This window comes from Pristis pectinata, chromosome 6 (assembly GCF_009764475.1).
Source record: "Pristis pectinata isolate sPriPec2 chromosome 6, sPriPec2.1.pri, whole genome shotgun sequence".
Classification (NCBI taxonomy): Eukaryota; Metazoa; Chordata; class Chondrichthyes; order Rhinopristiformes; family Pristidae; genus Pristis; species Pristis pectinata.
In genome coordinates, this window is record NC_067410.1 from 49,154,760 (window position 1) to 49,180,058 (window position 25,299).

Sequence of the window (25,299 nt, forward strand, 5' to 3'; positions counted from 1 at the left end):
TATTGCACTGTTAGCAAAGGAATGTATTGCTTCAGTATTGAGAAAGGATATCTTCAAAGGTTCTTCAAACGAGACTATATCTGTAGAGATTAGGAACAAAAAGGGTGTCATCACTTTGCTGGGTGCGTATTACAGACCTCCCAACTGTCAACAGGAGATAGAGAAACAGATATGTAGGCAAATGGCAGAGAGCTGTAACAGAAATAGAGTTATAGTACCAGAGGATTTCAGTTTCTTGAATACTAACTAGGATCACCTTAGCGTTAAAGGCTCAGAGGGGGCAGAATTTTGATGTATGTCCAGGAGAGCTTTTTGATGAAGTATGTAGATAGACCAAAGATGGAAGGAGCATATGGCAAGTATAAAGGACTAAATACAGGGAAGTTTCATTAACTGTACAAAATGTGTAGGAATGCACTTAAAAAGGAAATTAGGAAGGCAAAAAGGGGTCATGAAATATTACTAGCGGGCAGCTTAAGGTGAATCTGAAAGCATTTTATAAGTATACTAAGGGCAAAAGAATTATTAGGGAAAAAGCAAGGCTCATTAAGGGCAACAGGGGTAATCTCTGTGTGGAGCCAGAAGGTATAGGTGAGGTCCCAAATGAATACTCTTCGCCAGTATTTACAAAGGAAACTGACTTTGTAGTTGAAAGATTCAGCGAAGGGGTAGGTGAAATTCTAGTGCAAATCTTCATAAATATAGAAGAGGTACTCAATGCCATAGCAGGCTTAAATGTGGATAAATCTCCAGGGCCAAATGAGACTTATCCAAGACTGCTGTGAGACTGCTGCTCTTTCCACAGCAGTCTTGTGGGAGACGAGACTGCTGTGGAAAGAGATTGATGGGGCTCTGATTGGGTTTTTAAACTATTGCTGGCCACATGTGAGGTATCAGATGACTGGAGAACAGCAAATGTGGTCTCTCTTTTCAAGAAGGGCAGCATGGAAAAGCCTGGCAATTACAGACCTGTGAGCCCAACAGTTGTAGCAGTGAAGTTATTGGAAAAACTTCTTAGGGACAGGATTAATGGTCACTTGAAAGGCAGGGACTAATTAGAGATACCCAGCATGGTTTTGTCAAGGGCAGATCCTGTCTGACCAATCTGATTGAATTTTTAAAAAAAGTAACAGTGTAATGATGAGCGCAGTGCAACTGATGTGATTTACATGGACCTTAGTAAGGCCTTGGACAAGATCGCATGTGAGAGACTGGTCCAAAATGTTAGGGCCTATGCGATCCACGGCAAATTGATAAATTGGATGCAAAATTGGGTTGGGAATAGAAGACAGAGGGTTGTTTTTGTGATTGGATGCCTGATGTTCCACCGGGATCAATGCAGGAACCCTTGCTGTTTGTAATATACGTGAATAATTTGGATGTGGATATAGGATGCATGATCTGTAAGTTCACAGAAAACACTAAGACTGGTGGAGTTGTTGAAATGTGGAGGGTAGTCTTAGGCTACAGGGTGATATTGAAGTGTTGATGAAATAGACTGAGAAATGGCAGGTGGAGTTTAATCCAGATAAATGAGAAATGATGTGAGAAGCAATGAGGCTAGGACATACACACAAATGGTAAGGTCCTAGGGAGTATTGAGGAACAGAGGGACCATGGTGTACAAGTCCAAAGATCCTTGAAGGTGACAGTACAGGTACATAATGTGGTTAAGAAGGCATATGGGATGCTGGCCTTCATTAGTCAGGACATTGAATACAAGAGTAGGGCGGTTATGCTCCAACTTTATAAAACCTTGGTCAGACCTCAGGTGGAGTACTGTGTGCAGTTCTGGTCACCGTTCTATAGGAAAGATGTGATAGCGCTAGATAGAGTGCAGAGGAGATTCTTCTGGATGTTGCAAGGGATGGAGCCTTTCAGTTATGATGACAGACTGGAAAAGCTTGGTCTGTTTTCCCTGGAGCAGAGGTGATGATTGAAGGGATATAAAATTATGAGGGGTATAGATAGGGTAGACTGCAGGAAACTATTCCCCATATCAGAGGTAGATAAAACTAGAGAACAAACATTTAGGTTCAGGGGTAAGAAATAAAGAAGGGATATGAGGGGGACCTTTTACACCAAGAGTAGTGAGTACCTGGAATATATTGTGTAGGTGAATGCTGGAAGCAGAGTCACTGACAGCACTTAAGAGAAGTCTAGAGGTGCACGTGAATTGCCTAGGCATAGGTGGCTACAGGCCAAGTGCTGGAAGATGGGATTAATACAGATGGGACCCTACTGGTCAGTAGAGACATATTGAGCCATGCTGTATGACTCTATTTATCAGGTCTCCCCTCAGCTTCCTTCACTCCAAGGAAAGCAAATCCAACCTACCTAGTCTCTCCTTATAGCTGAAATGCTCTAACCCAGGCAACATCTTGATGAATCTCCTCTTTTATATTCTCCAGTGCAATCACGCCCTTCCTATCATGTGACAACCAGAATTGTAGACAGTACTCCAACTGTGGTCTAACCAACGTTTTATAAGGTTGTACCATTACCTCCCTGCACTTATCTTCTATGCTCCAGCTAATGAAGGCAAGTACCCCATATGCCTTTTTCACTACATTATCTACATGTGCTGCAACCTTCAATAATCCTTGGACTTGTATATCGAGACCCCTCTGTTCCCTACCATTCAACGTGTATGTCCTACACTTACAGGTCACATCCACCTTGTCTATTGTTCCAGAGCACCTGTCTGCAGACAGGCATGAAATCTCTCAGTAGTTTCTGATGTGTGACTCATTGGGATTGAAGGGAAGAGTACCACATATTTGCGAAACGTTAATAAATATGACATTGTTACCCTTAGTTCTAAATAAGATATCTTTATTAGTCACATGTACATCGAAACACTCAGTGAAATACAAGTGTCGCCATGCTTCTGGCGCCAACATAGCATGCCCACAACTTCCTAACCTGTACATCTTTGGAATGTGGGAGGAAACCGGAGCACCCGGAGGAAACACACGCAGACATGGGGAGAATGTACAAACTCCTTACAGACAGTGGCCAGATTTGAACCCGGGTCGGTGGCACTATAAAGCATTACGCTAACCGCTACACTACCGTGCCTGTGTACAGTGATAGATGTGGATATGTGGGAGTATGGAATGGGGTATTGGACAGTAATTGTGAACAATTCAATTGCCTTGAGTTTACATCCAGAGAGGAACCACCTTTCAGGCTGTCCACCACAGTCTTCATCCCATGCCACCTGTTATGCCAAATGCTAATCTTCCAGTTGTTCCTCCTCCTTCTTGTCCTCTTCCTCCTCCATTTCCTGGAGGCTTAAAGGCTATAGTAAGTAACCCAGCCTGATGTGTACTGGAGAACAGACCTGGAGTACTGCAGATAGCAGAATCTCATTTTGAGGAGGCTGGTAGGATTCTGGTTGTGCAGTGGCTTTCATTGTGGCAGCACTCAGTTACACTGGCTGCAGCACAAACAGGAGCCAGAGGACAAGGAAGAAGGGGATAGCTCTTATCCCCCAAAATCCACCCTGAAACACCATAGGGAAGATTGGCAGCCAAAGGATGAATGTATCTTGTGAGCTCCCTGGACACCTGCCACTGACTATGGGGAGTGTTAGCCTCTGTCATCCTTGAAAAGCTCTGGGTTCAAGAGGGGACCATGAAGTGGTACGTGAATGCAGTGTATCACTTCCTGAATCTCGGGGAAGCTCATGATGGTGGCAGATCTGTCCACCTGCTCAGCCTCAAGTTCTCTGCTGAAGTGAATGCACAGAGAACATCAGTGGCCTCCACATTGCTACAGTGAACAAGTCACTGTGAGATGTGGCATAGGGTCCATTATCACCACTATCTGGAATATCTCAAGGACAGTGGGAGTGACAGTGACCTTGACCTGCAAGGGTAGAGGAGTCCATCATGACTGATTTGGATTTATTTAGCAGCTGGAGACATTGAGATTAAGGTAGAAGCATAGGGAAGGTTGAAGTCAGTAAAAAACTACGAATTGACCAACTGTAATAATTTCTACCACGCTTGTGCTTCCCTTCATTGACTGCTTTTCAAATTGATTTGTTAGTTCTGCTAATCCTATGCAGTGCTCCCCCTGTGTCTGCAGCTAAGATGGCAGAAAGCTGCCCCATTTCAGTGGATACCAATCCTTAAATTAGCTATAAGCACTTCTACACCTATTGTCCTCCCTCTGCTGATTGGTGGTCAACATAGTGGGCCAAAGGACTTGTTTCCGTGCCATATGACTCTATGACTTTGGCAGAAAACCCAGAAACTTACTTATTATGACACAAAAGGAAGCTATTTGGTCAATTCGTAGTTCCTGTACCTCCTGCCTGATGGCAGCAACGGGAAGAGAGCATGGCCTGGATGGTTGGGATCCTTACAAATACAGATTAATCTAGTCTCTCAGAATTTTTTTCCAATAACTTTCCTATCTTTGTCTCTGTGTGTGTGTTTGTGAGTTTCACCTTGCAGCGTCAGGAGTTGGAGTGAGATTTGGAGCGGGAGCTTTGAAAGGAGGTGAGTCCCTGTGCGTGTGCTTGTGAGTTTCACCTTGCAAGAGTCTACAAGAGGCACATATGCAAATTGTTAATAGTTGATTAGCTAATTAACAGAAGCGAATTAAAGGAAGGTAGGTATAAGTGGAGTGGCCATTGTGTAAGTGGAGCAGGGTTAGAGTGGGGGAATGAGGCTTTGGCGAGAAGAGGCGGAAGCTAAGGTAAGTCTCTGGTAAGTTTATTTCTTTCTTTCCTTCTTTGCTTTTCGCTTTAGTGCCGGGCCAGAGTAGTTAGAATGGCCCCAGGGTCAGTGGTGTGTTCATCTTGTGAGATGTGGGAGACCTCCAGTCTCCCTGATAGCTACATCGGCACGAGGTGCATCCAGCTGCAGCTCCTTTCAGACTCTGTTAGGGAACTGGAGATGCAGCTGGATGAACTTCGGCTCCTACGGGAGAATGAGGAATTCATAGATAAGAGCTACAGGGAGGCAGTCACTCCTGAGCTGCAGGAGGCAGGTAGCTGGGTGTCTGTCAGGAGAAGGAAGGAGAATAGGCAGGTAGTGCAGAGTACCCCTGTGGTCATTCCCCTCAAAAACAGGTATACTGCTTTGGATACTGTTGGGGGGGGATGACCTACCAGGGGAAAGCCACAGTGACCGGGTCTCTGGCACTGAGCGTAGTTGTGTGGTGCAGAAAGGAAGGTGGGAGGAGAGCAGTAGTGATTGGGGATTCAATAGTAAAGGGGGCAGACAGGAGATTCTGTGGATGTGAAAGAGACTCCCAGATGGATCGGGAGCGAGAGGCCAGCTAACGGAAGCAGCCAAGGAGTTCCAAAGAGATAAGTTTTTTTCTTCTAACGGTTTCGGGGATAGCGGGGAGTAAGTGCACAGGCGCGGAACGTCAGTCGTTAGCGTGCACACAGATTAAAAAGAAGACTGCCATATCTAGTGGGCAGTGTTGGAGCGGGCAGCGGAGTGAGAGGGAGCAGAGTGTTTTGGGCTTTGGCTCAAGGGGCTTAGGCTTAAAGGGGCGAGGCAGGTGAGTAGCTGGTAAGTAAAGGTAAGGTTTACCTGTTATTTGTTATAAACTTTTAAGTAGGAAAAAACTAGGTAGGGGGACAAAAAAAGAATTAGTTCAGATGGAGGATATGGTGGTGTGGGAGTTCGTGGACCTTGCTGTGTGCTTGAGGCTGGAGGAACTTCGGCTCAAAATTGATGAGCTGGAGTTGCAGCTTCGAACACTGTGGAGAATCAGGGAGGGAGGGGGTTATGTAGATACTGTACATAGGGAGACAGTCACCCCCCTTAGAGCAGGTACTTCTGGGGTCCAGGAAGTAGATGGAAGGGTGACTGTCAGGGGAGGGAAAAGGAAAAAGAAAACAAACAAGCAGATAAAGCAGAGGACCCCGAAGGCTGTTTCCCTCAATAACAGGTTTTTCGCTTTGGAAGCTGTTAAGGGGGATGACCTGCAGGGACCTAGCAGCAGTAGCCAAGTCTCTGGCACTGAGACCGGTCCTGCTGTTCAGAAAGGAAGGGAAGAGAAGAGGAAAGCAGTAGTGATAAGGGACTCGATAGTCAGGGAAACAGAAGGGAGATTCTGTGGCAGTGAGCGTGAATCCCGGATGGTATGTTGCCTCCCAGGTGCCAGGGTCCGGGACGTCTCTGATCAGGTCCACAGGATTCTTGAGCGGGAAGGAGAACAGCCAGAAGTCGTGGTTCATGTTGGTACCAACGACATAGGTAGGAAGAGGGATGGGGTCCTGAAAAGTGAGTTTAGGGAGCTAGGCAGAAGGCTGAAGAACAGGACCTCAAGGGTAGTAATCTCGGGATTGCTGCCAGTGCCACGTGATAGTGAAGGTAGGAATAGGAGGAGATGGCAAATAAATGCGTGACTGAGAAGTTGGTGCAGGAGGGAAGGTTTTAGATTTTTGGATCACTGGGATCTCTTCTGGGGAAGGTGGGACCTGTACAGAGAGGATGGGTTACAGCCGAACCCGAGGGGGGCCAATATTCCTGCAGCCAGGTTTACTAGGGTGGTTCTGGAGGGTTTAAACTAGTTTGCGAGGGGGATGGGAACCAGAGGGATAGGTCAGAGAAAGAAGGGGATGGGGAAAAGTCAGATCTAACTGGTAGAGAGGCTTTGAGGAAGGAGAAGCAGAGTACAGGCTATAAAAGCAGAAAGGTGGATGGACTAAAGTGCATTTACTTAAATGCAAGAAGCATCAGGAATAAGGGTGATGAACTGAGAGCTTGGGACTACGATATTGTGGCTATTACAGAGACATGGCTGACACCAGGGCAGGAATGGATATTGAATGTTCCTGGTTTTCAGAGTTTTAAAAGGGATAAGGAGGGGGGGAGAAGTGGGGGAGAAGGAGGGGAGGGGTGGCGATACTGGTCAGGGACACTATTACAGCTGCAGAAAGGGTGGATAATGTAGCAGGATCCTCTCTAGAGTCAATATGGGTGGAAGTTAGGAACAAGAAAGGAGCAGTTACTCTACTGGGAGTATTCTGGAGGTCCCCCCGGTAGCAGCAGAGATACTGAGGAGCAGATTGGGAGGCAGATTTTGGAAAGATGCAAAAATAACAGGGTTATTATCGTGGGAGACTTCAACTTCCCAAATATGGATTGGCACCTGCTTAGTGCCAAAGGTTTAGATGGGGTGGAGTTTAAGTGTGTCCAGGATGGATTCCTGTCACAGTATGTTGACAGGCTGACTAAAGGGAATGCCATATTAGATCTAGTTTTAGGTAATGAACTGGGTCAGGTGACAGATTTCTTGGTGGGTGAGCATTTGGGGGACAGCAACCACTGCTCCATAACCTTTGGCATTGTCATGGACAGAGATAGGAGCAAAGAGGATGGGAAGATATTTAATTGGGGAAAGGCAAATTATGGGGCTATAAGGTGAGAACTTGAGAGTGTAAATTGGGATGACATTTTTGAAGGGAAATGTACTATGGAGATGTGGTCGATGTTCAGGGATCTCTTGCAGGATGTTAGGGATAAATTTGTCCCCGTGAGGCAGAGAAGGAATGGCAGGGTGAAGGAACCATGGGTGACAAGGGAGGTGGAACAACTAGTTAGGAAGAAGAAGGCAGCATATGTAAGGTGTAAGCAACAAGGATCAGATAGGGCTCATGAGGAATATAGAGTAGCAAGAAAGGAACTTAAGAAGGGGCTGAGAAGAGCAAGAAGGGGACATGAAAAGGCTTTAGCAAGTAGGGTTAAGGAGAATCCCAAGGCTTTTATCTTGTATGTGAAGAGCAGAAGGATGGCTAGAGTAGGTCCGATTAAAGACAAAGGTGGAAGGATGTGCCTGGAAGCTGTGGAAGTGGATGAGGTTTTCAATGAATACTTCTCTTCAGTATTCACCAAGGAGAGGGGTCTTGATGACGCTGAGGACAGTGTTGGTAAGGGTAATGTTCTAGAATATGTAGATATCAAGAGAGAGGATGTGTTGGAGCTGTTAGAAAATATTAGAACAGATAAGTCCCTGGAATATTCCCCAGGCTGCTACGTGAGGCGAGGGAGGAGATTGCTGAACCGTTGGCTAGGATCTTTCAGTCCTCGTTGGCCATGGGAATGGTACCGGAGGATTGGAGGGTGGCGAATGTTGTCCCCTTATTCAAAAAAGGAAGTAGGGATAGTCCAGGGAATTACAGACCAGTGAGCCTTACGTCGGTGGTGGGTAATCTGTTAGAAAGGATTCGAAGAGATAGGATCTATGAGCATTTAGAGAATCATGGACTGATTAGGGACAGCCAGCATGGCTTTGTGAAGGGAAGATCTTGCCTCACAAGACTGATAGGGTTCTTTGAGGAGGTGACCAGGAAGATTGATGAGGGTAGTGTAGTAGATGTGGTATACATGGATTTTAGTAAGGCGTTTGACAAGGTTCCACATGGTAGGCTTCTTCAGTAGGTCAGAGGCCAAGGGATCCAGGGAGGCTTGGCCGTGTGGATTCAGAATTGGCTTGACTGTAGAAAGCAGAGGGTTGTGGTGGACGGAGTGCATTCGGATTGGGGGGCTGTGACTAGTGGTGTCCCACAGGGATCAGTTCTGGGACCGCTACTTTTTGTGATATTTATTAATGACTTAGATGAGGGGGTAGAAGGGTGGGTTAGCAAGTTTGCAGATGACACAAAGATCGGTGGTGTTGTGGATAGTGTGGAGGACTGTCGAAGCTTGCAGAGGGATATTGATAGGATGCAGAGCTGGGCTGAGAAGTGGCAGATGGAGTTCAAGGTTAATGGCAGGATTCTGGGCAGTGTGGAGGAGCAGAGGGATCTGGGGGTTCATATCCACAGATCACTGAAAGTTGCCTCACAGGTGGATAGGGTAGTTAAGAAAGCTTATGGGATGTTAGCTTTCATAAATTGTGGGATCGAGTTTAAGAGCCGCGAAGTAATGTTGTAGCTACACAAAACTCTGGTTAGACCACATTTGTGTCCAGTTCTGGTCGCCTCATTATAGGAAGGATGTGGAGGCGTTGGAGAAGGTGCAGAGGAGATTTACCAGGATGCTGCCTGGATTAGAGAGTATGGATTATGAGGAGAGACTAAAGGAGCTAGGGCTTTACTCATTGGAGAGAAGGAGGATGAGGGGAGACATGATAGAGGTATACAAAATATTAAGAGGAATAGATAGAGTGGACAGCTAGCGCCTCTTTCCCAGGGCTCCAATGCTCAATACAAGAGGGCATGGCTTTAAGGTAATGGGTGGAAAGTTCAAGAGAGATGTCAGAGGGATGTTTTTCACCCAGAGAGTGGTTGGTGCATGGAATGCGCTGCCTGCGGTGGTGGTGAAGGCTGATATGTTGGTCAAGTTCAAGAGATTGTTAGATAAGCATATGGAGGAATTTAAAATAGAGGGATATGTGGGAGGAAGGGGTTAGATAGTCTTAGGTGTGGTTTGAAGGTCGGCACAACATGGTGGGCCGAAGGGCCTGTATTGTGCTGTATTGTTCTATGGTTCTATGGTATGTTGCCTCCCAGGTGCCAGGGTCTGGGACGTCTCAGATCGGGTCCACAGCATTCGGAAGTGGGAGGCTGAACAGCCAGAGGCCGTGGTACATATTGGTACCAATGACATAGGTAGGAAATGAGGTCCTGAAGAGGGAATATAGGGAGCTAGGTAGGAAGCTGAAAAGCAAGACCTCAAGAATAGTAATCACTGGATTTCTGCCTGTGCCATGCGCCAGTGAGGGTAAGAATAGTTTGATTTGGCAGATGAATGCATGGGGCTGAGGAGTTGGTGCAGGGGCAGGGTTTCAGACTTGTTGATCATTGGAATCTCTTCTGGGGAAGGTATGACCTGTACAAAAGGGACAGGTTACATCTGAACTGGAGGGAACCAATATTCTTCCAGGCAGGTTTGCTGGAGCTGTTGGGGAGGATTTAAACTAGTTCGGCAGGGGAATGGGAACCAGAGTGATAGGTCAGAGGTTGATGCGCCAGAAGCGTGGCGACACTTGCGGGCTGCCCCCAGAACACTCTACGCAAATGATGCATTTCACTGTGTGTTTCGATGCACATGTGACTAATAAAGATATCTTATCTTACAAGTAGATGCAGCGTGTAGAAAGACTGTGAGGAAGGATAGGCAGTTGAAAGGGCAAGATTGCAGTCAGTTGGATGGGCTGAAGTGTGTCTACTTCAATGCAAGAAGTATCAGGAACAAGGGTGATGAACTTAGAGCATGGGTAAGTACCTGGAACTATGACGTGGTGGCCATTACAGAGACTTGGCTATCACAAGGGCAGGAATGGCTGCTGGATATTCTGGGGTTTAGGTGTTTCAAAAGGGACAGGGACAGGGGCAAGAGGTGGGGAAGTGGTTTTGCTGATCAGGGACAGTGTCACAGCTGTAGAAAGGGAGGATGTCCTGGAGGGATCATCTACTGAGTCAGTGTGGGTGGATGTCAGAAACAGGAAGGAAGCAATCACTCTCTTGGGAGTATTCTACAAACCTGCCCCAATAGCAGCAGAGACACTGAGGAGCAGAATGGGAAGCAGATTTTGGAGAAGTGCAAAAATAACAGGGTTGTTGTCATGGGTGATTTCAACTTCCCTAATATTAATTGGCACCTCCTTAGTGTAAAGGGGCTAGTTGGAGCAGAGTTTGTTAGGTGTATTCAGGAAGGACTCCTGACACAGTATGTGGACAGGTCGACTAGAGGAGAGGCCATACTGGGCCTGGCACTAGGCAATGAGCCTGATCAGGTTTCAGATCTCTCGGTGGGATAGCATTTTGGAGACAGTGACCATAACTCCTTGACCTTTACCATAGCCTTGGAGGGGGATAGGAGCAGACAATATGGGAAAGTATTTAATTGGGGGAGGAGGAATTATGATGCTAGTAGGCAGGGACTTGAGAGCGTAAATTGGGAACAAATGTTCTTGGGGAAGTGCACAACGATAATGTGGAGATTGTTTAGGGAGTACTTGCATGGGGTTCTGGATAGGTTTGTCCCATTGAGGCAGGGTAAGGATGGGAGAGTGAAGGAACCATGGTTGACAAGAGACATAGAATATCTTGTCAAGAGGATGAAAGAAGCTTACCTAAAGTTTGGAAAGCAAGGATCAGACAGGGTTCTAGAGAGTTACAAGGTAGCCAGGAGGGAGCTTAAGAATGGACTTAGGAGAGCTAGAAGGGGGCATGAGAAGGCCTTTGCAAGTAGGATTAAGGAAAACCCCAAGGTGTTCTACACGTATGTGAAGAATATGAGGATAACTAGAGTGAGGGTAGGACCGATCAGGGACAAAAGAGAAAACATGTGCCTGGAGTCGGAAAAGGTAGAGGAGGTCCTTAATGAATACTTTCCTTCAGTATTCACCAGTGAGGGAGACCTTGACGTTTGAGAAGATGGCATACAACAGGCTGATACAGTAGGGCATGTCCAGCATGTGCTGGAACTTTTGAAAAACATTAGGATAGATAAGTCACTGGGGCCAGACAGGATATATCCAAGGTTATTACAGGAAGCGAGAGAAGAGATTGCTGTGCTCTTGGTGATGATCTTTGCATCCTCACTGGTCACAGGAGTACTGCCAGATGATTGGAGGATGGCAAATGTTGTTCCTTTGTTCAAGAAAGGGAGTAGGGATAACCCCGGGAATTACAGGCCAGTGAATCTTACTTCAGTTAGAGACAGGATTTGTGGGCATTTGGAGAAGCATTGGCTGATTAGGGGCAGTTTGCATGGCTTTGTGAGGGGCAGGTCGTGCTTCACGAGCCTGATTGAATTCTTTAAGGATGTGACAAAGTACATTGATGAAGGTAGAGCAGTGGCGTACATGGATTTTAGATGGCGTTTGATAAGGTTCCTCATGGAAGGCTCATTCAGAAAGTCAGGAGGCACGTGATCCAGGGTAACTTGGCTGTGTGGATTCAGAATTGGCTCGCTCATAGAAGACAGAGGGTGGTGGTAGATGGAGCATATTCCGCCTGGAGGTTGGTAACCAGTAGTATTCCGCAAGGATCTGTTCTGGGACCCCTGCTCTTTGTGAGTTGGATGAGGATGTGGAAAGGTGGGTGAGTAAGTTTGCAGCCGACATGAAGGTTGGTGGTGTTGTGGATAGTGTAGAAATTAGAACAGTTGTCATAGTACAATGTTCTATGAATGATAGAAAAATGGAAGACTGTGGGAGGGAATGGTTAAATAGATCTTAGAGCAGCATAAAATGTCGGCACAACATTGTGAGCCGAAGGGCCTGTACTGTGCTGTAGTGTTCTATGTTCGAAGTTTGCTGTAGGTTACAACACAACATTGGTACAATGCAGAACTGGGCTGAGAGTGGCAGATGGAGTTCATCCCGGAAAAGTGTGAAGTGATACACTTTGGAAGATCGAACTTGAAGGCAGAATACAAAGTTAATGGCAGGACCCTAAGCAGCGTGGAGGAACAGAGGGATCTTGGGGTCTACGTCCATAGATCCCTCAAGGTTGCCACGCAGGTCGATAGGGTTGTTAAGAAGGCGTATGGTGTGTTGGCCTTCATTAGTCAGGGTATTGAGTTCAAGAGCCATAAAGTAATGTTGCAGCTCTATAAAACTCTGGTTAGACCACACTTGGAGTATTGTGCTCAGTTCTGGTCACCTCATTATAGGAAGGACGTGGAAGCTTTAGAGAGGGTGCAAAGGAGATTTACCAGGATGTTGCCTGGATTGGAGAGCATGTCTTTTGAGGATAGGTTGAGTGAGCTTGGGCTTTTCTCTTTGGAGAGAAGGAGGATGAGAGGTGACCTGATAGATGTGTACAAGATGACAAGAGGCATAAATCGAGTGGACAGTCAGAGACTTTTTCCCAGGGCAAAAATGGATAAAACAAGAGGATATAATTTTAAGGTGATTGGAGGAAGGTAGAGGGGGGATGTCAGAGATAAGTTTTTTTTACACAGAGAGTGGTGGGTGCGTGGAACGCACTGCCAGCAGAGGTGGTGGGGGCAGATACATTAGCAACATTTAAGAGACTCTTAGATAGCCACATGAATGATAGAAAAATGGAGGGTTATGTGGGAGGGAAGGGTTAGATGGATCTTGGAACAGGATAAGATGTCAGTACAATATCATGGGCCAAAGGGACTATATTGTGATGTATTGTTCTATTTTCTATCACTGACATTAGACTCACAGGCCTGTAATTACCTGGTGCATCCTTCCTGCTCTTCTTGTATAAAGGTACCACGTATTCACTTGAAGTCTATAACTTCAGTGTACTACACCTTCAAGTTTAGTGCCATCTGCAAATTATCCTAAGCATCCAAGTCCAGTACATTCATACAAGACAGCAATGGATCTTTACTGCACATTTCCTCCAGACCAAAAAACAACTTTTAATTCATGATATGCAATTAACTGGAGATGTTGGCTCTTGTTTGATGCAGCCTGAGCTTTTCCAGCATTGTGTATTTTTATTCAGATCTCAGGAGGTTTCCGCCTTTTGTTTTGTTTTATTACAATTCTTATATCCCTGTGATTTGATAATTTCCTATCTATGCCCAATGGCACTCGCATCTACCATAATTAAGTGCTTTGAGATGTTGGTTTACGACTAGAATTAACTCCTGCCTGAGCAAGGACCTGGACCCGCTGCAATTCGCCAACCACTGCAACAGGTCTACAGCAGACACAATCTCACTGTCTCTCTACTCTGCTTTGGACCACTTAGACATTAGCAAAACATATGTCAGGCTGCTGTTTATCGATTACAGCTCGGTGTTCAATACCATCATCCCCTCAGTAGTAATCACCAAGCTTCATAACCTGGGCCTCTGTACCTCCCTCTGCAACTGGATCCTCAACTTCTTCATCGGGAGACCACAGTCAGTATGGATTGGTAATAACATCACCTCCTCACTGACAATCAACACAGGCACACCTCAATGATGCATGCTTAGCCCACTGCTCTACTCTCTCTACACTCATAACCGTGTGGCTAAGCTCAAGTGAAACACCATTTATAAATTTGCAGATGACACCACTATTGTTGGTAAAATCTTAGATGGCAATGAGCGGCGGACAGGAGTGAGATAGATCGGCTGGTCGAGTGGCGTCGCAACAACAAACTCACACTCAGTGTCAGCATGACCAAGGAATTGATTGTGGACTTCAGGAAGGGGAAGTGGGGAGAACATACACCGGTCCTCATTGAGAGGCCAGTGGTAGAAAGGGTGAGCAGCTTTAAGTTCTTGGGTGGCAACATCTCAGAGGATCTATCCTGGGCCCAACAGATTGATCCAATCATGAAGAAGGCATGCCAGTGGCTCTACTTTGTGAGGAGTTTGAGGAAATCTGATAAGTCACCAAAGACTCTTGTAACCGTCTACAGATGTACAGTGGAGAGCATTCTGACTGGTTGCATCACAGGCTCATATGGAGGCACAGGATCGTGAGAGGCTGCAGAGGGTTGTAGGCAGCCAGATCCATCACCAGCACAACCCTGCCCACCATCAAGGACCTCTTCAAGAGGCGGCGCCTCAAGAAGGTGGCATCCATCATTAAGGACCCTCACAACCTGGGACATTCCCTCTTCACGTCACTACCACCAGGGAGGAGGTACAAGAGCCTGAAGATCCAAACTCAATGATTCAGGAACAGCTCCGCCATCAGATTTCTGAAAGATCCATAAACCCATTATTTTGTAATTTATAGTTATTTTGTCTTTGCACTGTACTGCTGCCGCAAAACAACTAATTTCACGTCATATAAGACAGTGACAATAAATCCGAGTCTGATGTTACTACAACCCCTTTCAGTCCATCCCTTCGAGCTCGATCACAGACCTATCATACGTTACCTCATCAAACACCTTCTAGAAATCCATATACATCAACCGCATTCCCCTCAAAAGCTCTATGACTTAGGTACGACTTCCATTGAACAAATTCATACTGGCTTTCCACAAACAGTTCATGTCGACGTGACCTACAAATTCCGATCTGGTTCTTATTTCTCCGGCAGAGACGCGTCGGAGCGACCGCACTACTAGCCGAGCTCGCCGCTCAGCCGCCGCTGGAAGACATCCGCCAGCGCAGAGCCGGATGACGTCGACCAAACCTGCGTGCCAGGAGCGTCATCACGTTCCCCGTCGAGTATGAGGTACGCAGGAAGCGGTGACCTGGAGCTCAGAGAGGGGTGGGGGGGGGGAGGGGAAGCGGCGCGCATTCTTTCGGCGGAGAGGGGGCTTCCTCTGACAACATGGCGGCTGGGGATCTCAGGCTGTGAGCGACAGTTACGTGGGCGCCTTTGTGCCGGGCTGGGCCGCGGCGCTTCTCTTTTGATCTGGGGGATCCGGTTAGGTGTTCGGCCGCTTGTTGGCGGCGGCGGCGGGGCCGGCCTGGTTAGCGGGAGGAGGTGGCGGGGAGCCGGGGAGGCTGGCGGCCTAGCGCGGGCGCGGGCTGAGGAGAAGCCTGAGGGCGGGCGGGCGATGAAGAGGCAGAGTGAGCGCGACTCGAGCCCGGGCTCGGCCCCAGGTAGCGGGCCCGGCGGCAGATCGGCCAAGCGGCCCCGGGAGCGGGAACGAGAACGGGAGAGCCGGGGCGGGCGGGAGGAGTGCGACGGAGGCCGAGGTGGTGGAGGAGGGGGCGGCAACTACCACAAGGCCGCACTGAGTGCCAAACACCCGGGTCGGAGTAGAAGTAGGAGCCGGGACAGGCCAGCGGGAGGGGGAGGAGGCGCGGGAGAGAAATCCAATAGCAATAGCCGTAGGGAGGACAGGGGGGACCACCATCATCACCACCATCACCATGAGCCTGCCAGGCTGCCTTCTGCCAGGACCAGTTCGGCACAGAAAAGCAAAAGTGACAGTAGCAGGCCCGCTGGCCTGGAGTACAAAACTTTGGTGGTCAGCAACCTGGGCTCGCAACTGACAGACGAGGCAGTGGAGGATGGCCTCTTCCATGAGTTCAAGAAGTTTGGGGAGGTGAGTGTCAACGCCACCCACACGCCCGAGGGGGCCCGACTGGCATATGTGCACTTTCGGCACCACGAGGACGCCAAGGAGGCAAGGCATGCCAAGGGCCGGCTGGTGCTTTACGACCGTCCCCTTAAAATCGAACCAGTGTACCCCAAGAGGAGGAGCTGCACTCCACCAGAGGTGAACTATGTGCCCATCCATGCTGGGTACCAGTATCGACAGCGCTCTTTGTCGCCTGGGACGTGTGCCCTCAGAGAGCAGAGGACGAGACATGCTAATTATCCCATTGAAGTGGTACCACTGCCAAGGGAACGTGAGCGGTCATTAGATTATTATGGGTTGTACGATGAGCGTGGGCGTGTCTACAGCTACCCGGTGCAGGAAGACGATTTGATGCCCGAGGATGACAAGCGGGCCACCAGGAATTTGTTCATCGGCAACTTGGACCACAACATCTCAGAGAGTGACTTGAGGCGTGCTTTTGAGAAGTATGGCATCATCGAAGAAGTAGTCATTAAGCGCCCGCCCAGGGGGCAAGGAGGCGCATACGGGTTCTTAAAATTTCAGAATTTGGACATGGCGCACCGAGCTAAGGTGGCCATGTCAGGCCGTGTGATTGGCAGGAACCATGTTAAAATTGGATATGGCAAAGCCAACCCAACGACTCGCTTGTGGGTGGGTGGTTTGGGGCCTCTGACCTCACTGGCTGCCCTTGCCAGGGAGTTTGACCGTTTTGGCAGTATTCGCACCATTGACTACGTTAAAGGTGACAGTTTTGCTTACATACAGTATGAGAGTTTGGATGCCGCCCAGGCTGCCTGCGCCCAGATGCGGGGCTTTCCCCTGGGGGGGCCTGATCGTCGATTGCGGGTTGATTTTGCCAAGGTGGAGGACACACGCTACCAGCAGCCTTACCCTCAGGCACCGCTGCCCATGCATTACGAGCTTCTACCGGATGGGTACAGCCGACATCGGAGCCTGGAGCGAGAGGCTCGGACCCGCGACCGAACCCCGCCCCTACCCCTGTACCACGAGCGGGACAGGAACTTTTCCGATGGTGACTGGAGCAGCCCGGCCAAGGCCCTGGACCGTCGCAACAATGCTGATGGGTACAGTGCCTCCATCCGCAGCCGCAGCAGAGACCGCTGGCCGAGTGAGCGGGAGAATGACCGCAGCGCAGCAGCCGCCAAGCCATGGGAGGAGCGGCGGAAGCGCCGGAGTCTTTCCAATGATCGCACCCGGCCTGTCCATTCGCCCTACGAGGAACGGATGAGAGTCAAGCCACGGGGCTCATTGGAACCAAGCCCGGACAAGAGGAACAGAGACACTAGGGGGTCGGATGGGGTGGCTGACAAAGAGCAGACCACTACTGTTGGCCCAGAGGACCGTCGCCCACCCCTTGAGGAAAAAATGCCCCCTGATACCCATGAGCCAGTGCAGCTTAAAAAGAGAGACAGTGAGCGCAATCACAGAACTATTGAGGTTGATCCTGAGACTAAAGCCAGTGTTGAAGCTCCAAAAGTTGAGACCAAGAAGCCAGCTAATTTGTTGGAGTTTGCCCAAGCGCTGTCACTGGCCTGGAATGGTGTCCTTGTTCTCAAAAACAGTTGCTTTCCAACAAATATGTTCACACTAGAGGGTGACGCTGCCATCACCCTTGCCCTACTAAAGGACTCTGCAACAGGTGCCAAGGTGTCTCAGCTGAAGATCGCGCAGCGCCTCCGCCTTGACCAGCCCAAGTTGGACGAGGTGACCCGTCGCATCAAGCAGGGCAGCCCTGATGGCTATGCTGTGCTGCTTGCTGTGCAAGCCCCGCAGGGTGCTGAGGGTGGTGATGGGGCTGTGGCAGTTGAACCTGGCCTCCAGCAGCGGCTCCTGCGAAATTTGGTGTCGTACTTGAAGCAGAAGCAGGCGGCAGGGGTGATCAGTTTGCCCATTGGTGGGGTGAAGGACAAGGACAACACTGGCATGCTGTATGCCTTCCCACCCTGCGTTTTCTCCCAGCAGTTCCTGCAGACGGCTATGAGGACATTGGGGAAAGTGGATGAAGAGCATCTGATTGTGGTAATAGTACGGGACTCAGTCTGAGAGAGCAACGGTTTCACCGACTCTTTCACGTTGAATAAAGTGTAACTCCTCTTGTTAGGACTGCCAATTCAGTTCAAGTGTCTTTGGGACAATAATTGCTCAACCAAACAAATGTGTGTCTGCACCAGAACTTTTAGTTGTCTAATTCTGTAGTCTGTTTTTACCATTTACCATAATAGCCCTTTTATTCCTTCCAAGTGGAATTTTAGGCCAGTGCTGAACTTCGACTTTCATTTGTTTGGTTTTTTAAAAAAAATTGGTTGTATGAAGGAAGTTCTGAATTGTCAGTAAAGCTGCGTCGAACGTTGTATTTTTAATTCTGTTCTGTCCTTGACTTTTCTTTCATATTTTTAACAGTGCAAAGTGAAATAATTATGAATATTGTTCCACAATGATTTGAAGATCACCTTGCTTTGTTATAAAAGTTGATAGGCCCTAGAAAATATTAAAGTATGGATTTGATTTTTTTCGGTGAATCTTCAGTAAGGAATTCACATCCGAGCATGATGAATTCAGGGCTCCCAAACGCTTCAGTTTTTCAAGAATGTGGCTTATATTGGTTTCTCTTAAGAATTGTATCTGAAGACTTCTTTAACCCTTGGAATCTCTCAAGTTTTTCAGTAATCTTTCCACTTTTTTGACTTTGTCTTTAAGTCCACTTTTGTTAATTACAACTCACCTGTTTCTGCTCAACTCTTCCTACTAACAGTTTTCCTTCCCACGTGAGGTTGCTGCACCTGTTGGCCTTTCTTCTCCATCCCATCTACAGGTTCACTTTGCTTCTAGCTTCAAGTCTATGTGCAAGTATTCTTCTGCTCCACACCAATGAGCTTCCTGTCTGCCTCCTTTGTATTTCCTTCTAACCACATTCCTCTCTGTATGAATCATTTCCACCCCCCCCCTTCCATATTTCAAAATACAGCAGCCAGCTTTTCTGCATTTCTTCTTTCTGGTTGCATCTTTCTCCTCTATATATCTGCTTCTGTCCCTCTTCAATGTTGTGTATCTTTATTACCCCAGCCACTCCTCTCCCTTCATTAACCTCTCTCTCCCACTCAACCACCCACCCTCCTCCTTTTCCATGTGAGCCTTTTTGTCATGCAAAGAAAGAAAATGTATAACATTTTCTAGCAGGTTTCACCATGTCTTTTACACCCCACCTCCTCTGCCTGTTGCTGTAAATTTCTTTTTTCTTCTCCTCCCTTATATTTCATCTGCAGGGTACCCCGCCCCTATTTATGCTTGTCTCTTCTGTATTGTCACAATTCTGTTTATCTACCCAGCACATATGAGACTGCTGCACCAGTCCTATGTATCCCCTCCACCAATGCCTGCCTCCTCTATTTTCATTTCCACATTTTTCCCCTGTCCCCACATTTTTGTCACTCCACTAAATTTTTTCCTTCTCTGTATTGACTTTTACAGCTATTTCCATCTCTGCCTTCTGCATTTGTCTCTTGTCCCTGACTTTTATCTCTTCCCATTCCAAACATCTGTTTTCTGTATTGTTCCTCAATTTGTCTCCCCTTTTTGCATCTCTCCCTTCTGTTGGTATTCTTCTGTCTCTGTTCCCTCAAGATTTACTTATCATATGTCACTTCATATTCTTTACTGTCTGTACATCTTATTTTTCCTGTAAGCAAACTACTCTCACACCATGTTCCCCTCTGTCCATCTTTTGCATACTTCTCCCCATACATGGTTAACCTGTGTCTTTGTTTCTCTTTGCTCTTCTATCTGGTTACTGCCCCCTCAGGGAATGTATGTATGTCTCATCTGTGTTTTTCATTCCTAATCTCCAGTTCAACCTGGTGTTCCCCCATGTATGTTTTTGTTATGCCTCTGTGTGTCTTGTCCAGTGGGTCACCCTGTGCTCTGTGCCTGACTTTCTTCACTGCATCTCTTCTCTCTGTCTCTCCCCAATGTCTTCCATCACTAGAAGCCATGTCTTTCTTTTGCTTCCATAGTGCTTTTCTCTCTCTACATGTCTCCATTTTTTTCTATCTGAATTCTTTCCCATCATTTGTTTTTCTTTCATCCTTGTGTTTCCTTTTTACTTGTTATTTGTTCTATCCTCATAACAGACTCCTACCTGTGTTCTCTTCACTCTCTTATCACCATTTGCATTTCTTTAGACAGTAGGGATTCTTCTTTCCCATGTCTTCCAAACACCCCTTTGGTCAATTTTCCCACCTCTCCCTTTGTGTCTGTCCCATCTTTCACATCCATGTATCTACCTCTCCATTTGCTAACCATAATCCTTCCCTTTTCATTTCCCTGTTCAGGACTGTCCCTTCCACTGCATCACAATGAATTCAACTTTCCTCTTTTTGTCTCCCCTTCAGCCTTTGGGTATATCTCCGTTGTCTCTCTCCTGTTTGGTCTATTCCTCCTGTACCCCAATTTCCATACTTTTGTTGTTCTCTTCCCTCCTTTTTTTTAATCTCTGGCCCACTCACCTTGAGTCTAATTCCCCCCCCCACTCCTCCCCGTACCCCTCACCCAATTCTCCTCCCTCCACCTTGGATCTATCCCCACCGCCCATCCCAACCTTGATGACATCCTCTTACTGCACCACTGCTTACTGTCTATCCCAGTTGCTTCCTCATCTCTCATCAGCTGCCACCCCACACACACACACACACACACACACACACACACACACACACACACATCAGTGGGTCCTTCCAAAAGCTCTTAATTGCCATACATACACACCTCAATGTATTTTCTCCTCCTTCACACACCTCCCACCCCAAAAAGAGGGGTATATTTTCTCACTGCTGCGTACTTGCCTTTCTGTAGTCTCTAAACCACAACATCTTCTCACCTTGGTCTGTCACTGCTACCTCGCTGCAACAAGTTGGCAGTTTCTTGCCACTTATCTTTCATCGTTAATCCCTTCGTATCTTCCCTGATCCCTTGCCAATTCTTTCCATCCCATTCCACTCACCCTCGCCCATTGGACACTTGCCTTTTTCCTTATTCCTTATACTTGGGAACAAAGCAGATGTTTTTCTGATGTGTCAGGTCTATTTTCCATGTGAATTAGGTGCAGGAGGAGTCCATGGCCCCCTCACTTGCTTTGCAACTTGATAAGATCACGGCTTATCTGATTGTAAACTCAACTCCACATTCCTTCCTACCCACGGTAAGCTTTCACCCTTCTGCATATCAAGAATCCATCTACCTCTGCCTTAAAAATGTTCAAAGACTACTCCCATTGCTCTTTGAAGAAGAGAATTCCAAAGACAACTCTGAATTTTAAACGGTTCCCCTAGTTTTAACTTTCCTCACAGGCAGGTCCGTCCGTTGTCTCCAGCCCTACACTGTCGTGTCCCCTCTCACTTTTCTAAGCTCCAGCAGATGTAAGCCCAACGTGTCCAACCTTTTCTCATAAACAATCCACCTATTACTGTTAATCTAGTAAACCTCCGAACTGCTTTCAATGCATTAACATCCCTGCTTGGATAAGACCAGTACTGAACATAGTATTCTAGATGTGGTCTCATCAATGGCCCTATATAGCTGAGATGTAGCCTATCTACCATTGTATTCAATTCCTCTGGCAATAAGGAATTGCTTCTGTTAGCTTTCCTAATTACTACCTGTACCTGTGTATTAACCTTTTCTTTTTTTGAATCATGCACAAGAATCTGCATCTCGCTGTGCAGTATGTAAACTTTTGGTGTGTCTCAAATGCCACATTCTTGAATGCTGTTTGTTCCTTTCAACCCATCCCTGACTTAAGAAAAAGACAAAAAGACAGTGTTCATACATTGAATGATGAAACTAGGAATGTTTATTCTGCTAGAAAGGTGTATCATTACTCCATTCTGGCTTCTGCCCTCTTCCCTTCCAGTCCTGATGAAGGGACTTGACTTGAAACATTGACTGTTTATTTGTTGTATCATTACTCAGTGTGGTTTTATTTCTCCTAAGAGAACTGGCTCTTGTTGGGGATCCAGTTGCAGTACCTTGGATAAGGGCTCATGATTTCTGTTCAGAACAATGGAATTCTCATTCCACCCACAAGCACACCTCCAACAAAAGTCACTGGGTCAGGAACCTTGATGGAATCCAACTGCGGGGTTCAAATGACTATCACATTCACTGGCAGCAGTTCACAATGAAAAGATCTGGAGAAGGTAAGTGGATGTGGAGGGTTCCAGGTGGCATGAGAATTCTGAATGCAGGAGGAAGACTCCCGTCCACTTGCTGTTTGTCTTTCAGATTTCCATTAACTGCAATATTGATAGGGTAAAATACACAGTGGAATCTTAAAGTTGAAGAATTCCTATATAGAATACCCAATGGGGGGATTTGCAAGTTAAATTAATAGCATGAGGGCCTCAGGTGACTTGTATGTTCTATGATATGTAACCAGGAAATGTTATGCACTGGAACCTTATTAAGAGAGGATGTGATTCCTTAGTGGAAAAAATGAGGAAATATTTTTAAGTTGCAGAGAGAGTAAAGGAGGAAAGAACATAGGGAATTTCTGTGATAGAATGGAGGCCAGGACTATCCAGGTGACACAAATTCCATTGACAAGATGGTGATGAATGTTTGTTAACCACTGGAGGTGTAAGTTGAGGGAAATGAATGAAGGCGGTAAAGAGAAAATAACACTTGAACTGTGAGATGCAGGACACAACAGTTGCTGAAAATCTAAAGAAGAGGTGAATGCTGGAAGTACAAATCACAATCAAAAAACAAAATTGATGTTATAGGCGGATGACCTTGCGTCAGAATAGGAGCAAAAAACAAACTGCTGGAGGAACTCAGTGGGCTGAGCAGCACATGTGGAAGCAAAGGGATAGTCAATGTTTTTTGGTCCTGATTCAGGGTCATGATGCAAAATTTCAGCCATTCCTTTGCCTCCATGGATGCTGCTCTGTCCACTGGTTTCCTCCAGCAGTTTGTTTTTTGCTTCAGATTCCAGCATCCGCAGTCTCTTGCATTTACGTTAGAACTGGACTGTTCAGGCATAAACAGGAAAGCCTGATTATCTGAAATTGGAGGATTATCTGAAATCCTCCAGGCAGAGCAACCATGATTAGGAAGCACCCATCACCTTCATTTAGATGACAGCAACACTATTTGTGTCATCTGGACAATCTTGGTCTCCACCCCAGCACAGGTGTTCTCTTTGTTCTCCCTACACACCCCCGTTACAAACTAAAACGTGTTGATTTCTCAATTTTCTGACGAAGGATCATTGACTTGAACCGTTAACTGTTTCTCTCCCTAGGTGTTGCCTGAGTTGCTGAGTATTTCCAGTATTCTGTTTTTATTGCAATAATGTTTAAATTCCCTTTTTAATTATCACATCATCTGTTTTCATTGTGAAGAAAAATCATTTAACACTTTAGTCATGTCCACTACCTCCATATGAAGATTCTCTTTGGGCCCTTAATTTTCCTGAAATTACTCACATTTTAAGTATTATAAGATGTGCTGAATTCAATGTAATGTTTCATCTCTTCCTGTAATTGCTTGTTTCCTCATATAATAACTTCAGTTCCCCCTTCTACATTCCACAGACTTTATTCATTGATAAAATTTTCCTCAAAACCTCATTTTTTTGAAACTGGTATTTCCTTTGCCATAGAGGTGTATTAGCTCTACCTTTGGGCCATGCTGAGTTTGTCCCAATCCATCTAAGGCCATCAATTGCTCAGTACTTTGATTTGCACTTGCCCTTTCCATTATAACTGTGCTAGGTCCTTTAAATCACTGAAATTAGATTTTCTCAAGTTGACTATTTTCCTCAGTTTTTTAGTCTCTATAATTAATTTTAAACAGTAAACTTTTACCGGAACACCCTCTACTTATCCCATCTAAACTTCCTTGGACCAGATTTGACACTACTAATTACAAAGATTCTCCCAAATACAGAGACATAGTCATAAGAGTTTTACGGCATGGAAACAGGCCCTTTGGCCCAACTGATCCATGCCAACCAAGATGCCCATCCAAGCTAGCCCCATTTGCCAGTCTTTGACCCATAACCTAAACCTTTCCAATCCACATACAATAATAAAAGTTATTATTGTACCTGCCTCAACCACTTCTTCTGGCAGCTCATTCTACATAGATACCACCATTGGTTTAAGAAAAAGGTTGCCCCCTCAAGTTCCTATTAAATCTTTCCCCTCTCACCTTAAACCTATGCCCTCTAGTTCTTGATTTCCCCAACAGTGCATTCACCCTGTCTATGCCTCTCATGATTTTATACACCTCTCAGTCTCCTATGCTCTATTAAGTAAAGTCCTTTTGTTTGCAGAGCAGTGGTCATAACAACTGCTTATTTGAAATGTACAATATTTGGACACAAGCTCTTCTATCAGGAGTTACCAAACAGCAACAAGATTGCGGTTGGGAAGGTAATTGGTTACTAAAATAGTGAAGTACTAATATTCCTCTCTGACCCTAATTTTCAGTGACATCTGATGAAACTCACTAAACAAAAGTGATTCAATTCAATTGACAATCAGATAGTGACCTTCAGTTCTTGACATTCATACTGTTTCTCTCAATTATAGATACAAACTCTGAACCTAAACTATTAAGATAAGATGTCTTTGTTAGTCGCATGTACATCGAAACAGACGGTGAAATGCATCTTTTGTGTAGAGTGTTCTGGAGGCAGCCCACAAGTGTCGCCACGCTTCTGGTGCCAATGTAGCATGCCCACAACTTCCTAACCCATACGTCTTTGGAATGTGGGAGAAACTGGAGGAAACCCAACCAGACACGGGGAGAACGTACTAACTCCCTACAGACAGTGGCTGGGATTGAACCTGGGTTGCTGGCACTGTAATAGCGTTTCGCTAACTGCTACACTACCGTGCCTGCCACTGACATCATACCTGTTGAAAATTTTTTTTAAAAACTGCAGGTCCTGGAAATCTAAAATAAAAACAACATGTTGGAAATAGTCAACTGGTGTGGCCGCATCAGTGAGGAAAAATGTGTAAACATTTTGAGTCAAAGACCCTTTGTCAGAACTGGGAACCCTACTTATTCTTTAATTTTCAATTATTGAGCCATTCTGTGAAATTCAATCATTGATACACAAGAACAGACAAGAAAACAGGAGCAGAAGTTGGCCACTTAGTCCCTCAAGCCTGCCCTGCCATTGAATATGATCATGGCTGATCTACTCCAAGCCTCAACTTCTCTTTTGTACCTTCAATTCCCCAAACTGTGATGTTCAGTCATGGGCAATTGAACTGTGACTCAATTAATGCTTGTGACCTCAATCATCAATACTTGTAATGTGAGTCTCATCATTGACA

General features: G+C 46.3%; 2 protein-coding genes across 2 annotated transcripts in view; one reads left to right on the forward strand and one right to left on the reverse strand.

The window, feature by feature from the left end:
- The window catches only part of LOC127571378 (uncharacterized), a 44,920-nt gene extending 30,047 nt beyond the window's left edge, over positions 1-14,873 (reverse strand). Inside the window, exon 1 of the mRNA XM_052017692.1 lies at positions 14,789-14,873. The gene's annotated coding sequence lies outside the window, so the exon portion shown is untranslated. The remainder of the gene's footprint in view (positions 1-14,788) is intronic.
- Positions 14,874-15,157: 284 nt separating this feature from the next.
- Positions 15,158-20,612, forward strand: rbm15b (RNA binding motif protein 15B). Its single transcript, XM_052018897.1, has one exon. The coding sequence runs from the start codon at positions 15,419-15,421 to the stop codon at positions 17,993-17,995; it is 2,577 nt and encodes an 858-aa protein (XP_051874857.1). The 5' UTR covers positions 15,158-15,418; the 3' UTR covers positions 17,996-20,612.
- Positions 20,613-25,299: the final 4,687 nt, after the last annotated feature.